This window comes from Pollicipes pollicipes, unplaced genomic scaffold, assembly GCF_011947565.3.
Source record: "Pollicipes pollicipes isolate AB1234 unplaced genomic scaffold, Ppol_2.1 Scaffold_2555;HRSCAF=2994_pilon_pilon_pilon, whole genome shotgun sequence".
Lineage (NCBI taxonomy): Eukaryota > Metazoa > Arthropoda > Thecostraca > Pollicipedomorpha > Pollicipedidae > Pollicipes > Pollicipes pollicipes.
The window spans coordinates 4,883,574-4,898,717 of NW_023596136.1; the positions used below are offsets into that span (position 1 = coordinate 4,883,574).

At 51.4% G+C, this 15,144-nt stretch overlaps 1 protein-coding gene across 1 annotated transcript in view; it reads left to right on the forward strand.

The window, feature by feature from the left end:
* The first annotated feature begins 5,562 nt into the window (after positions 1-5,562).
* Positions 5,563-15,144, forward strand: part of LOC119107604 (uncharacterized) — a 37,243-nt gene continuing 27,661 nt past the window's right edge. Inside the window, exons 1-2 of the mRNA XM_037231108.1 lie at positions 5,563-5,590; positions 13,698-13,870. Coding sequence (XP_037087003.1) covers positions 5,581-5,590; positions 13,698-13,870 — 183 coding nt within the window. The 5' untranslated portion in view covers positions 5,563-5,580. The remainder of the gene's footprint in view (positions 5,591-13,697; positions 13,871-15,144) is intronic.

The following is a 15,144-nucleotide window of genomic DNA, read 5'->3' on the forward strand; positions in this document are numbered from 1 at the left end:
TGGAGGCCAGCTGAGTCGGCGGCGGCTGAAGGAGGCGGCCTGCATCAACCGGTCTCTGGTGGCGCTCGGTAACGTCATCTCCGCCCTCGGTGAGTCGGCTCAGCCGGTGTCTGATGGCGCTCGGTAACGTCATCTCCGCCCTCGGTGAGTCGGCTCAGCCGGTGTCTGATGGCGCTCGGTAACGTCATCTCCGCCCTCGGTGAGTCGGCTCGGATGTCTGGCGGCACACCATGCACACATGATGCTGCATGTTGCATATATACTGCCTTTAAATTGTCCAGGTCATATAAAGAATGTTGTTCTATTATCGCAGGCTGGATCTTAGCTCGGCTTGTGTCACAACGCAAGAGCAATGCGTACGGGTGGGTGTCTAGATTAACATTGCCCATCTCGGCGGTCTCGGACATGAGTCGGCCAATGGCCCGCCAGCTGACCTGGTGGGTCACCTGACCCGGCGCCGGGTGACCTACACCATTACGCCTCCTCAAGGTATCCGCTCTAACATTAAGCGAACGTCTTTAAACGATAACCGTTACAAAGTTACAAGCACGTTACAAAGAAACTGAACTACAGAAACGACTCGCACGCTGCGTCCGCGCGCCATTAGTCATATGCGCTCGCGTCCCAGCGGACTTGCAGCCGCTACGGCCCGCGGCCCGAAGACCGCTGAGCCCCGTCTCACCGGTCTTCATGACGACCCCTGAGATGGGCTCGGCCGCAGGCGCCACCGTCTCCTGCCGGATGGGCAGTTTCTAGGCCGCACTGGGGGCGACAGGCAGCCGCGGCTTCACGCCGCTGGCCAGCATCGGGCGGTGCGGTCTGAGGAACCACCTGTTCCTCCAACACATGCGTCCACTTGATATCTTCATTGAATAGGTCCGTCGCTGTCATCCGCCGACGATGAGGCCGGTGCGATCCCAGTGGCCGGTCTCCGCGGTCTGTGTATCGACGCGGCTGCCGACGTGCAGTTCTGAGAGTGGGCGCGCTGAGGCTTCGTGGCGATGCCGTATGTCGTCACGTAAGTCAGCAGCTCTGGCGTCATACTCATCGGCGGCGCGCTGAGGCCTCGTAACGATCCCGTATGTCGTCACGTAAGTCAGCAGCTCTGGCGTCACACTCATCGGCGGCGCGCTGAGGCCTCGTAACGATCCCGTATGTCGGCACGTAAGTCAGCAGCTCCGGCGTCACACTCATCGGCGGCGCGCTGCCGCTCGGGCGCGTCTGCCCGGCAGTGGCCGGCACGCCTGACCGCAGCGGGTGGCCGAACAGTGTCCGGGACGGTCACCTGCCGTCGGCCGTCGCGTGGCGTGGTGCGTGGTTCGAACAGGCCTGGGTTGAGTTGATCGTCGTTCAGCCGTCCGCTAGCCGGCGAAGCGACGATGACCCCCTCACCGCCTTCACGGCGGCCTCGGCGCTTCCGTTGAACGCGGGGTAGCACGGTGATAACATCTCGTGGCGTAGTCCCCACCAGTTCGGGAATAGACGGAGCGTGGAGGAGGCGGACTGCGCTCCGCCGTCTGTCTACAGCACGACGAACATGCCCGCCTGGGAGAGCTGTCGCAGCTGCTTCACCAGGTTCACCTGGTGGTCTGCGGATGCCGTCCCGGGGCAGACCGTCACAAACAGCCAGCCCGACAGCCCGTCTACGTAGGCGAGGAACGTCCACCGATGGCATGAAGATAGTCTGCCGACACAGACTCGAAAATGCGGTTCGGGAGGTCGTCTCGCTGCCACAGCGGCTCGTTGCTGCAGCTGGCGGCGGGCTATCAGTTCTGGCGAGCTATCTGTATCTCCGCCTACGGCTCTCTGGCACGATGAGACAACCTTGAAGATGTCTTGGTCGATCTCCGGCCAGCACACGGCGAGCCGTGCACGGTGCTTGGTCCTCTCCATTGCCTGGTGGGCGTGGTGGAGACGAAGGAGGACATCGCGGCAAAGACTAGCCGGAATCACGACCCGCACCCCGTAGACGACGAGGCCGCCGTCAACATCCAGAATAGTACGGACTCCCAGTAGGGCAGCAGAGCTAGTTGTACTTCGCGCCGCTTCCGAGGAATCCCGCCTGATGGCTCACGGCAGGCTCAGTGCTTGGGATTTCGGGCGGCGGCTGCTCGGCGTGAGTCGAGAGTCCGGTCTTGAAGCGGCGCGATCCGAGCGCCATCTTTAGAGGTCGCGCACAGAGCAGTGAACATGGCGTCGTGCAGTGCGTCCGTTACCTCCACGAAGCCTCATCTCCCGGGGCTGGGTCGCAGACGGGAGAGCGTGACAGGACGTGCGAGATGCAGTGCGAATTGCCCTTCTGCCACACGGCAGTGAAGCTGTAGTTCAGCATCTTCTCTCGCACCGTTGATGACGAAAGATGTTGATCGCAGACAGCCTCATCGAATTCAGGATCGGGACGGGCGGTCGGTGATCTACGACGAGGTCGAAGTGTGGCAGGCCGGCCAAAAATATATGGCACTTGCGATCGGCTCACAGGCAGGCCAGGCATTCCAGCTCCACCACCGCATAGCGTGACTTGGTGTCGCTTAGGAAGCGGGAGCCACACTGGACGAAACACCGCGTACTTCCGTGGCTCTGCTGCAGGGCGATATCCAGACCGCGAGTTCGTGTAGAGTCCGTCTGGAGCATGGTGGGCAGCCGCGCATTAAAGAACGCCAGAACGGGTATCGCAAGCAGCACTTACGGATAGCGCTTTAAAGTCCTTAAAGGCCGCCTCATGTTGCACGGCCCATCAGTGGACTGCTTCAGCAGGTCTCGGAGGGGCTGGGCCGTGCTGACATCCGCTGAGCAGTCAGCCAGCTGATAAGAGAGCCCAAGGGACGACCTCAAGTCAGCCAAGTTCTCTGGACGCGGTCTGAGATCGCCCGAGGCTTGACGCCGTCGATCGTGTAGTCCTGGTCCGCGATCCGACAGCCGCAGCAGTCCAGCGACTGCCGAGCGAACTGGAACTTTCGCGGGTCGATCATGATATCTCTCCCGGCAGCATCTGAGGATGGTGACCGCATGAGAGAGATGGGCACGGTAGATCGCGTCTTGGACCAGCAGGTCGTCTACGGTCTTGTCGTCATCGGGATGTCGCCGAGAGCGATGGCGGTTGTACTCGTCTCCTGACGAGATCATGCCCATGAGAACCCTGAGGAACTTCATGCGGCCGCAAGGAGTGATGAAGCAGGTGAGATCCTGCGGCTCGCGCGATCAAGACCTGGAAGTAGCCCATGGCAGCGTCCAGGGTGGTCAGCCACCGCGCGTCTCCGTCGATGGACGCCACTGCGTCATGGGTCGGTCTGACGGGGTAGGCAGCTCTCTCCAACGAACCTATTGATGGTTGTTATGTCCACGACCAGCTTGGCTCCTCCCTGGCGTTTTGCGATCGGCACCATGGCGTGGCACCAATTTGTAGGCTAGTTTATCGGGGAAACGACACATCTTTATTATATTCCTATAATTTACTTGCTATGATGTCTTCAGAATCAGAGGAGTTTATCGCAGCTTAGTAGATTCTCCTCAGCACAATGCACGTTATCGTTTAGCTCAATTCCCACACAATGTATAAGTGTACAGGCGTGTATATGTACAACAGCAAAAGATCCATGGTGTGACATTTCATGCACATCTGCCCCGCATATACGCAAGGATTGGACGCCCTATTTCCAAAGTTTTTAGTTCGGTGATGAAAAAGTATTAACAGGGTAAATTTGGCTATTTATTACGGTAGCGATATGAACAACCAAACGGAGCAATGTTTGATCTGGTCTGATGTTTGATTATATCCTTCATATGGAACCTGACCTCAGCGAAGAAAGTTTCCGTGGCACAGGTGTACCTGGTTCCCGCTCCAGCTTCCCGCCAACCGCCCATGTGTTTTGCCTTTAGTACGTAGCAGTCGTTAACGACTGGAGTAATTAAGGTGGGTAAGTCAGACTGCGCGTGACGGGCTGCCCCATACGCGATATCGAGACAACAAAAGTGACACACACAGTTTTTGCGGGCAGTCTAGATGGCTGCTTGGCGGTTCAGGCAGCAGGTAATCCGAAACATCCCACTGCTACCTGTCAGAAGCAGCCCTGAAAGGCCGAGTGGAGGGGTGGCAGTCTGAGCATCATGTCAACGTCCAATTAGCAATTAATTGTTGAACGCGGGGCGGGTGGATGGAGAGCGCGATACACGAGTGGGAAGCCACAGACGGCACACCGATCCTTTCATTCTTGCCTCCTGTGCCAACGTTTTACGTGTCTGAGCCGTTGGTGCCAAGGGGCTCGCCAACCCGGTACCTCGCAGCAGCGTCCGGGTGGCGCCTGCGTGTGTGTTAAAAAGGCGATAGTTTTAGAACCAAATTTTCTGTAATTATCATACCTAAAAGCTAGCTCAGCACTATCGATTCGAGATAAAAAGCATCTTGTTAGTACTGTGGGATGATCCTCGCTCATGCAGTTTTATATTACGAGGTCACGAGAGTTCGCAAACACGACTGAGAGATGCAGACGCTCCTTAACGTCGCTGCCGTTCAACGGTGTCTAGTAGCGCATCATTCGTTTGTTTAGGAAAAAAACGCTATCGGGCCCCAAACGCGTTAAAGAAAAGTACCTTGTCAAAAATGTCGCAGGCCACAATTTTGTGACTGTATTGAGACGAAAGTTACACAGTGGAAATCAGCACACGAGATTGTAGTAGAATTCTAACTGCTTGCGCGATGGCTAGACTGGTGGTGACCCGGCTCGTGCCAGTCTTTCTCGCGAGTCAGAGAAAGGTAAATCTTGTCAGTCAACATTTGATATGTTCCAGTAACTTTCACTCGCCAACACGCACACCACACCACATTGTCCACGTGCATAACCACAGCATCCCTACGTCGTCAGGTCCATAGAGCGTATTCGCATGCATGACAACAAACAGTGCGCCTTATGTACCACTTCCAACGGAAACGGATCCTCATCATATGCTACGGAAATGACGCGATAATCAACCAATGAGAAGCGAGTTCGACTTCGTCCGATGGGCCGCTAAACCATCACAGAGCGTGGGACCTCCTTGTGATCCCAGAACTATCTCACGCGACGGGTGGCTAGTGAGGCGCTGAATGCGTTTTTTTGAAAGAAGTATCGAATCTCGTTGCGGCTGCTATGCATAGTTTATTTCCGACGGAACAGATGGCGTTAAAGGATTCCGAGTCTGTTTTCGTCCTAGTGACTGTCGCGGATACTAGAGACCTTTTGTCTAGATATTTGGAGGTTTTAGATTGTGGAGACTTCTCCTGTCGTGAGCAAAATCGTGTTACAGAGGTAAGTTTTTGACATATTCTGATGAGAATCATGGATAGGATTTTGTTATTTGTCACTCGCTGTCATTAAAGGTAGAATGCTCTAGATGCACACACGGGGTCCAGACCCCGGTGCGAACGGGCAGCGCCTGTCAGATGACGACCGGCGATGGTATCCCGCAGGCGAGAGCAGCTGTCCGACGCCGAGCGGGGCAGAGCGGACTGGGGACGGGCGCCGCCGCCGCACATTCGTCTCGTACCGCGGCTCGGTGCTCACCTGGCTGCTGAAGGACTCTCTCGGCGGCAACTCCAAGACGGTGATGGTCTCAAGTAGGTGACTGCCGGACCGAGCTGGCCTGCGTCAAGTGGCGGCCGGTGGTCCGGAAATAGTGCGCATGTGGTGCATGGCAGTTGGCGGATGAAATACCACGAGTCTTCGATGCGGAGAAAACGAGTGTCAAAAGCCAGAGTGTTAACGTCACCGACAACTGACGCCAGTATGTCCCAAACTGGTGCTCTGTGAGAGTCAAGATCTTGTTCCGGTAGGAAAATCCACTGCAACGATAGAATGGTCGCCGGTCACCAAGGGGGCCACGCAGCGTCGAAGGAAGCTAAGCTCTGTACCTTGCGACCTTCGCGGTGTCCAGGTGACAATGTCTGGTACAGCTGGTTTCAGGAAAGCAAAATAACGCTTGCAGGAAATGTTCTACATTTAAAGATATTGAGGCAAGCATGATATACGAGAAAATAACCTCACTTACAGCTATTGGTTAGCTTTTAAGCGTCAAAGAGCGTTCTAGACAATATAATTTCAGTATTATTAAATGTGTTCCCTAACACGTCATTGTTTTATTGCGTCGTGGTGCATCTTTATGCCGTCAGAGCCGCTGTCAGACAGGCCGTGGCAGAGTGGCCATAACGGGTGGGTAACGTACTTGTAGTACTTCAACTTGCCGAGAGGTGGTGGAGTTGGTTGGAACGTGTTTACCAAACCCGAATACCGTTGGGTATATACCGAATACCGTGTTCTAGCCCTTTCTCGTGGCGTTTTTGCATATTTGTCGGTGAATTTGAATACGTTACCTGTGTTCGCATGCTTGGTTATGGCGCCCAGTCTTAATTTGGTTAAAACTCGTACCACTGCCCAAATTCCCGTGTTATGTAGTACAAAATGTGATTCATGCCCGAGGTTTGCCCGGAACGCGTTGCATTGCTTGAGGACCAACTTAAGTCCGCTGATGCCAGAAATCGTACTGACTTATGCCATACACCAACGAGTCGATGATCACATTTTTCTTGACCTTGAGCACAACATGGCCGACGGAGTGGCAGCATTCGCACAACGTTTCTGTGCCATCGTGCATGCCTTGATGACTTTGACATATTATACAGAATTTCGCAGGCGTCAAGCTCAGCAAATAACGGTTTTTAAGGGAACGTTTCAACTTTGAAGATATTGAAGCAAATGTCAGGCATGATGAAATAAGGTTGCGTGTAACTATTGGCATATTTTCAAGTGGAAAAGAGTGCTCCAGGCAACACAATTTTTCGATTCAGTGAATATGCTCCTAGAATGTCATGGTTTGGTTACAGCATTATACCATGCACAACATTGATTGAGAGCTGGTTGGTGGCCGTTATGTCTGGAAATCGTGCTCACGAACGCCACATATAAACGACACGACCATTATATTTTTCTCGGCCTTGATGGTCGCATGGCTTACGTGATGGCGTTATAATGATGTCAGAATTGTCGAGATGACCTTGAAATACTCCTCCCAAAGTCCTCTTCCCATGTTCACGGGCGTGTAGCTAAGAAACTAGATGGGCTTAGGTCTTAAGAAGGGTATGGCGGAGAACCGCACCAAAAGGTGTTCAAGAGACCTAAGTTTAAAAGGCTGCTGTAGAAGATTTTTTAAAATGCTTCTAGGGTCGTGATGGCTGGATTGCGTCATTGCACGTTTGGCAACGATGAGAGACATTTGACGGCCGTTATATCTGGAAATCATACCCATGAACACCAGGCATAGACGACTTGACAAGTATATTCTGCTTGGCTTTGATCACCACATGGATAATGAGATGACAGGATTTGAATGACGTAATTGTGGCGTCATGTATGCCTGGGTGACTTTGAAATAGTATGTATATCTTTGCGAGCGTTTAGGTGAGGAACGAGAAGGGTTTAGGTCCTAAGAAGGGCAGGGCTGTGAATTGCACCAAATGATCTTCAAGATGGCTGATGGTTATTTCATTTCACACCGTCATACAAATGTGGAAGTATGGGAGTGCAAGTCAACTTCTTAAAGGGAATGCTCCACACATGCATGGGATTTTAAACTGAGGTAACCGTATTGAAGATTCTTCAATGCATTTCACAGCCCTGCGCGATTTCCACCGTTCCAGTTTCCGAGCTGCACGCCCGCAAAGACGTGCCGACCGTCTTGAGGAGACTTTTTCAAGGTCGTCTGGGCGTCCATGATGCCATAAAAGCGTCATTCAAACTCTGTCATTCCGTTGTCCACGCGGCGATCAAGGCCAAGAAAAATAGAATTGTCGATTGATTGATGCCTGGCGTTCGTGAACGCGATTTCTAGATGTAACGAGAATTTTAGCAGTCTTTTCCGCTTGAAGTACAACAACAGTTATAATTTAGCTTTTGCATGATTTCAGATGCTTGCTTCAATATCTTCAGATGCGGAGCATTCCCTTTTAGGAGCATAATGCCTGGCCTTTAACGTTTATTCAAACACAAAGCTTAAAGCACTCCTTTTATTTTGATTTTGGTCACCGTGACCCTATAAATTTTAATTGAGGTCACTGACCTTAAATGGCAATCTGTGACCTTTTGCTTAGAACAGGTGTTGCAGAGTTTTACCCTGTTTGACCCTATTTGACCCAAATGTTATGATTTAGGAACCATAAATTTTGACACAAGTGAGTTCATGTACAGGTCAGTATACCCTGTGAATTTGGTGTCTTTAGCTCTCTCAGTTTCTGAGATGTCAGGGCTCAGATTAACCCCCACGCGACGGAAGGACATTCAACTGGCACCAGGCCGTGTGTTGAGTGAAGATGCTGCACCATAGTGCCAGCCACCTCCAGTCTTCTATACCCGAAACATGTCGCAACAGAGGTGGTTAAGGCAGTCGAGCACGTCGACATGATGGCCGGGGTCAGAAGTAACAATGACTTTTGTACAGGTAGGTGGCGACCTGATATGGCGAACCCAGCGAGTCAATCGGGTCTCAGTGAGTTAATCGGCACTATTGCTGTAACATCCCAGAACGGCCCAGTACCGAAACCGGTATGGATAAGGCCGCAAGATGATAAAAAGACACGACGGTGGGGTTTTGGTGCAATTACCGATCATACTGGTATCTTGTTTATGTGGCATTGTTATATTTGTATTAGTGTGCCAACTCTGTCATTTGTTAGGCAAGTCTGCGTATGTTGTTAGGTTTTTCACAAGATAACAGGTAAATAAGAGCTCCCGTAAAAAAGGCTGCCGTAATGCCATGGGCTTTTAAAGCTAGAGACGGTTTGGCCAGTGTCCGCCAGGCCGCAGTCCGCCGCCTTTCAGGTTGTAAGTCGGTGGAACTGTGACGTCATTTCCTGCCGCAAAATGTGCAGTCAAACACTAGTATTGTGAATATCGATGATTTGACAACATTGTTCAGCCTTTAGGGGCTCCTTGTCTTAATCCAAGATGTAAAGGAACCAAATGACGTTGGTCCTTGAAATGCTGGTCTCGCATAATGATAAATAGTGTCGGAAATGGACTGTCACGCGTAAGACGACAGGGTTCCGAGGCGAAGAAACAAAGCCACTTGCAGATCATTTATAAATTCGCAAGCTGAAAATTTGAGAGAGCTGCAGTGAATTCAGCAACAGCTGATGCAATAACAATGCCAGGGGCGGTGCAATACAAATGTCGGGCGGAAGACGTGTCGCCTCTATTGTCAGATAGAACGGGACCGGGGCCACCTAGTTTTTATATTGCACTAGCAATTCATCACTATTTGATGTAGCAATCTTCTTGCAGGAAAAATACATTCCTCGTACATACAATACAGGTTTTAACTATGGGACCCGAATTATCAGTCTACTGAATCACCCTCCTCACATTGGTAGTGTTATATTGATGCAAATGCTGCTTGAGCTATAAAAACGTTCGGCGATATATGCTGTCCCACCACATACATTGCCTTCGTGCCCAGAGTTTATTGCAGGATTAGGAAGTAATTGGATTTTCACGTGCCTGAAACCTATGAATAGAAGGCACGCTGTAAGCGACAGGTGGAAACCGAAAATGGATCGTAGCATATGTAATGCAATGCAATGTTCTTAATATCCCAGGTACGACTGCTGTTTTCGTCCGGTTTCGGTGAATTACATTCACGTGGTGTGACTGTTTTTGTCATCGCATTTTTTCAGTAATTTCAGGGTGCCAATAGATGCGATTCTAAATTTTGCCCACCTCTTCTTCATCGCGCATCATAAAACATTTTGTATATAGGTGCTTTGCATCATATTGTCGTATAATAACTTCTGTAGCCGCTTCCGTGCTGAAGGAATTACAATTTGTGATGGCAATCTCCACAGCTTTGAAAAATTTTGTTTTCATAACAGTGTTCAAATGCAGTTTCATCTCGTGTTTAAACGATTATCTTTCAAACAGTTTTGGTGCGATGAAGCTTAGATATCAAACAAAGGCGGGGTCTAAACCGGGCTGGATCGGGGAGCAGGAAGCCCATTGTCCCCCTCAGTGTGTTCGGGCTTTGTATAAAGTATGTCAAAAGGTCCTTTGCACTGGCCAAATCCCAATTTCCATTGGAAAGAGACGTGAGAAATGACGGTGCGTGGATTCGCATTAACAATGAACCAGCGACATGTAACCGTCAGAGGCTCCATCACCGAACGAGGGGCCCTCTGCACCGTTTCAATCGACGGCCGGAAAGCCAAATTATGGGAATCCCTGTCCTGGTGAGGGATGCTCATGCATCAGTGCCAGCTCCTGTGTTGACTTTGTGCCGGATGTCCAGTTCAGAGGGCCTCAGGGTCGTCATATCTGCATCAGGACATGATGCATCCCTCTCAGTGTATTATGTCGTCTTCTGAGGCCTTCCGGATCAATCAGGGGTTCCGTGTCTCCGTATCACCAGAACAGCAGCTGCTAGGTACCCCGGGCTGTGACGGAAGGGGCCCTTAGCTATCGTAAAACTGCCTGATCAATATCCCTCACACGTGCGATTTAGAGGTTGGTTCTCTGTGCAGAATTAGTATTTACAGCGACACGAGCTATCGATATTATGCCAATGCGTCAAAAGACCGTGGTGATGTACGTACTAATCTGTTCCGAGTGTTGTTTCCCTCAACAGTGGCAAGTGTTTTTGTAGCAGCGCGCAATGTCGCCCGGCCTTAATGAAGTCCCTCCTCGTCCCGATTGATCCCGTGCAGTCACCCCAGGGTCGGCCATGGGGGACCCGGGACAACAGGGTGGTAGCGATCGCAGGGGGGGGGGGAGAGGGGTGGTAGGGCATCAAAGTAGTGGGGCATCAGGGTGGTAGCGATCGCGGGGGGGGGGGAGAGGGGTGGTAGGGCATCAAAGTAGTGGGGCATCAGGGTGGTAGCGATCGCGGGGGGGGAGAGGGGTGGTAGGGCATCAAAGTAGTGGGGCATCAGGGTGGTTAGCGATCGCGGGGGGGGAGAGGGGTGGTAGGGCATCAAAGTAGTGGGGCATCAGGGTGGTAGCGATCGCGGGGGGGGGAGAGGGGTGGTAGGGCATCAAAGTAGTGGGGCATCAGGGTGGTAGCGATCGCGGGGGGGGGAGAGGGGGTGGTAGGGCATCAAAGTAGTGGGGCATCAGGGTGGTAGCGATCGCGGGGGGGGGAGGGGTGGTAGGGCATCAAAGTAGTGGGGCATCAGGGTGGTAGCGATCGCGGGGGGGGAGAGGGGTGGTAGGGCATCAAAGTAGTGGGGCATCAAGGTGGTAAGCGAATCGCGGGGGGGGGGAGAGGGGTGGTAGGGCATCAAAGTAGTGGGGCATCAGGGTGGTAAGCGATCGCGGGGGGGGAGAGGGGTGGTAGGGCATCAAAGTAGTGGGGCATCAGGGTGGTAGCGATCGCGGGGGGTGGGAGAGGGGTGGTAGGGCATCAAAGTAGTGGGGCATCCAGGGTGGTAGCGATCGCGGGGGGGGGGAGAGGTGGTGGTAGGGCATCAAAGTAGTGGGCATCAGGGTGGTAAGCGATCGCGGGGGGGGGGGAGAAGGGTGGTAGGGCATCAAAGTAGTGGGGCATCAGGGTGGTAGCGATCGCGGGGGGGGGGAGAGGGGTGGTAGGGCATCAAAGTAGTGGGGCATCAGGGTGGTAGCGAATCGCGGGGGGGGGAGAGGGGTGGTAGGCATCAAAGTAGTGGGGCATCAGGGTGGTAGCGATCGCGGGGGGGGGGAGGGGTGGTAGGGCATCAAAGTAGTGGGGCATCAGGGTGGTAGCGATCGCGGGGGGGAGAGGGGTGGTAGGGCATCAAAGTAGTGGGGCATCAGGGCGGTAGCGATGCTGTGCTCTGAGGTGGTGTCGACAAAATACTCGTTCTCGTCCTCAAAGAGACATTTCCGTGCAGTCGTGATTTGAAGAGTGTAATATCAGTGACTTATGTTTTTTATCACGCTTTGCCATTGAATAGCCATTTGAATGTCACTGAAGTCTCGGTTGTGCAAGGAATACCGGTGTCACCGTTAATAAAACATGGATGGATTTTTTTGTGGGCCACCTTGAATAAACGGTAGTTTCACAAAGACGTGTTCACTTTTAAATCTGAACCTTTCAAATGGATGGATTTCTGGGACCCGAGCTCGCTCTAAGCAGCGCTTTTTGTGTGGGCCCTGACTCCTTCCATCTGATCGCGCAATGCCGCGCAATTTATATTTGTGCAATGACCAAAAATTATCGTGCTATCTTTCTAGGGATGAAATCAATGCATCTTGTACAATGTGTTCCACAGTGAAAGAAATACTGGTGTGGTGTTGATCGACTTTTTAGAATACAATGTCGGAGTAGTTGCGAAATACGGGTTAGAATAACTGCGAAACATGAGCATCGTTTTAAAATATCAAATGGTCTGCGCATGACAACTGGTTTTTTGAAAACGTCGTTGAACCAGCACTTCCGGGTATGCTGAAAGTAGATTATTTTCAACGTTATTATTCCCAGCTCATCACCCCCAAAAGAGATTCAGGGTTTTTCTTGCCGATATCAACTTCCAAACATGTAGCTAAAGTTGTTAGTTAGTTAACAAAGTTTAAAATTAGGTAGCAAAGTTAGCAAAGCTCACCCTATTTTCCTAAGGCCAGATGCTTCTTGAGGTTTCTCTGGAGACCCGTTCAGTCGGCAGCCTTTATCCACTCTGTCCTTCGGTCGGCAGCCTTTATCCATTCTGTCCTTCGGTCGGCAGCCTTTATCCATTCTGTCCTTCGGTCGGCAGCCTTTATCCCCTCTGTTCTTCGGTCGGCAACCTTTATCCACCCTGTCCTTCGGTCGGCAGCCTCTATCCACTCTGTCCTTCGGTCGGCAGCCTCTGTCCACTCTGTCCTTCCAGTCAATGACATGTCTGTTGATGAGGTTGTGCAGGTCCAATTTTACTTTCATATATACGTACATCCCACCAATGCATTCGAAAATGTACATATACTCTTCCACGTATGTGTCAGGCCACGTCATTCTACATCGAAAACAGCCCTTTTCGCGTTTCGGGACACGCTCGATGAGCCACGAGCGATACCAGTTTCGTTCATCACATGGACTTGAATTACTAGCATGCTGTTTCGTGAATATCGTCAAATTTCAAAAGTTTGCAGAACTATTCGGAATTAATATAAGTTGGATGCACAAAGCATGCCACGGAGCTACCTGTTCGACCCTGGTAGGCGTCATTCTTCCTTCACGCCCGCGCTAGATAATTAAAAGTACCGGAGGCGCGAAAAAGCGGGCTATATTTTGGCGAGATACGGATGATAAAAGCAGCGGAAGCTGCTCAGTAAGTGAATTTCTTTTAAGTATCGTGTCGGCGTATTCATTCACTCAGAAAGTAGTTCCGTTACGCAACGAGATAGCGGAGTAACTAACCGTGCCCACCCATGCGGCCGCAGAAACAAAACTGGCAGTTAAAGCTGGCAGTTTAGTAACGTGATATGCCAACGGCATGACCCGCAAAACATAACAAAACATTTCTCAAAACATGCTGCTCAAAATTCCCCCCAAGCATTAGAAGATGGTCACGTGACAGGGGCTGAAAATACATGGGCGTGCGCGGACCAGTTGGGAGCTGTTCCAATAGACCTCGCTCAGATTACCCCCTAACGGCTGCGGGTTAAACAGGTTGATGGTTGACGCCTTGCTGAAGCTGCCTCGGAGGACGTGATGAGCTGCCGCCGTTTCAGCCGTGTCACCAGCCAGCACGTGCTACAGTGACACTCTCAGCACGCTGCGCTTCGCCGACCGAGCCAGAGCCATCGTGAACCGGCCGGTGGTGAACGAGGAGCCCGGCTCACGGGTGGTGATGGAGCTGCGCGCGGAGGTCAACAGGCTCAGAAGTCTGCTGGCCCTCAACAAGGTCAGCCGCTGCCCACGGATCTGTCGGCAAGGACGCCGGCCTTGCGAAGGCTGAAACGTACGGGCTTGACGCCTTGGATGTTTTGTGGTGTATGTCGTGCCAAAGTTTTCAGTATTTGTAGATAGAACCGACAAGTGGGACAAGTGGGACGTGTCAAAGTATTCGGTATTCGTAAATAGAACCGACAAACGGGGCATATGGATGATGTCTCTCGTTTCCAACATCGTTCAAGAGGCTTCTTGTGATTAATCAAATAGGTGCATCTGTTGTCTCCATGTAACGTCATAATGATAATGCTCTGTTTTTCCCGATGTAAGATATAGCTGCTCTCTCTGACATCATCTGCTGGGCACTTAACGCCACAGTTTCGGGACGGGGAAAACTTCCACGTCCTAACCCCGCCCCTGTGCTCTGCACATGATCTCCCTGTACTCCCCTGGTAGTCGTACGTTGCGCGCCCGGGCAGTCCTTAAATGGAGTGTTCCACATTTCTATGAAGTTGTGAAATGAAATAGCCATCTAGAAGAACTTTTGATGCAGTTCACAGCTCTGCCCTTGTTAAGACCTAAACCCCTCCAGTTCCTGAGCTGCACGCCCAGGAAAATGGGGAGAGTATGTCTGGTAGAATATTTTGAGGGCGCCGCGGCATTCATGGCATCATAATAACGCCATTCAAATCCTATGATTCCATAAGGCATGCTGCGATCAAGGCCGACACAAATATAATGGTCGAGACGTTCCTATCGGGCGTATCTGGAGAACACGATTTCCAGATATAACGGCCATTAATTGGCTCTCAGTCAATGCTCTGCAAAGTACGATGACACAATCAAACAATAACTTTTGAAGAACATATTCACGAAACAGAGCAACTGTGTTGTCTCGAACACTCCCTTCGTTTTAAAAAATACCAATGGTTATAAGTGAGCTTGGAACATTCCCTTCAAGAGGGAACGTTCCCTTTTGAAGATATTGGTACAAGCATCAGCTATATAAGACAGTAGTAATGGCATTATTGCTCGTAGAAAACCCTGGAGAATGGAGAGATACGTGCGTTGATACTTCTGGGAGCAGGCCGTTAACTATTGGTATGCGGCTAAATGCAAGAGACTGCTCGAGACTACACAATTTCACTTGTAATAGTTATGCTTCTCAATGCGTCATCATTTTATTGGAGTGTTCCATGAGCGTCATGGAACATATGTATGGCGTGGAGGAGCTGCCAAACTGATGGTGTGAAGTCGTTAATCGGAGGAGTTGAGCTTCTGGAGAGG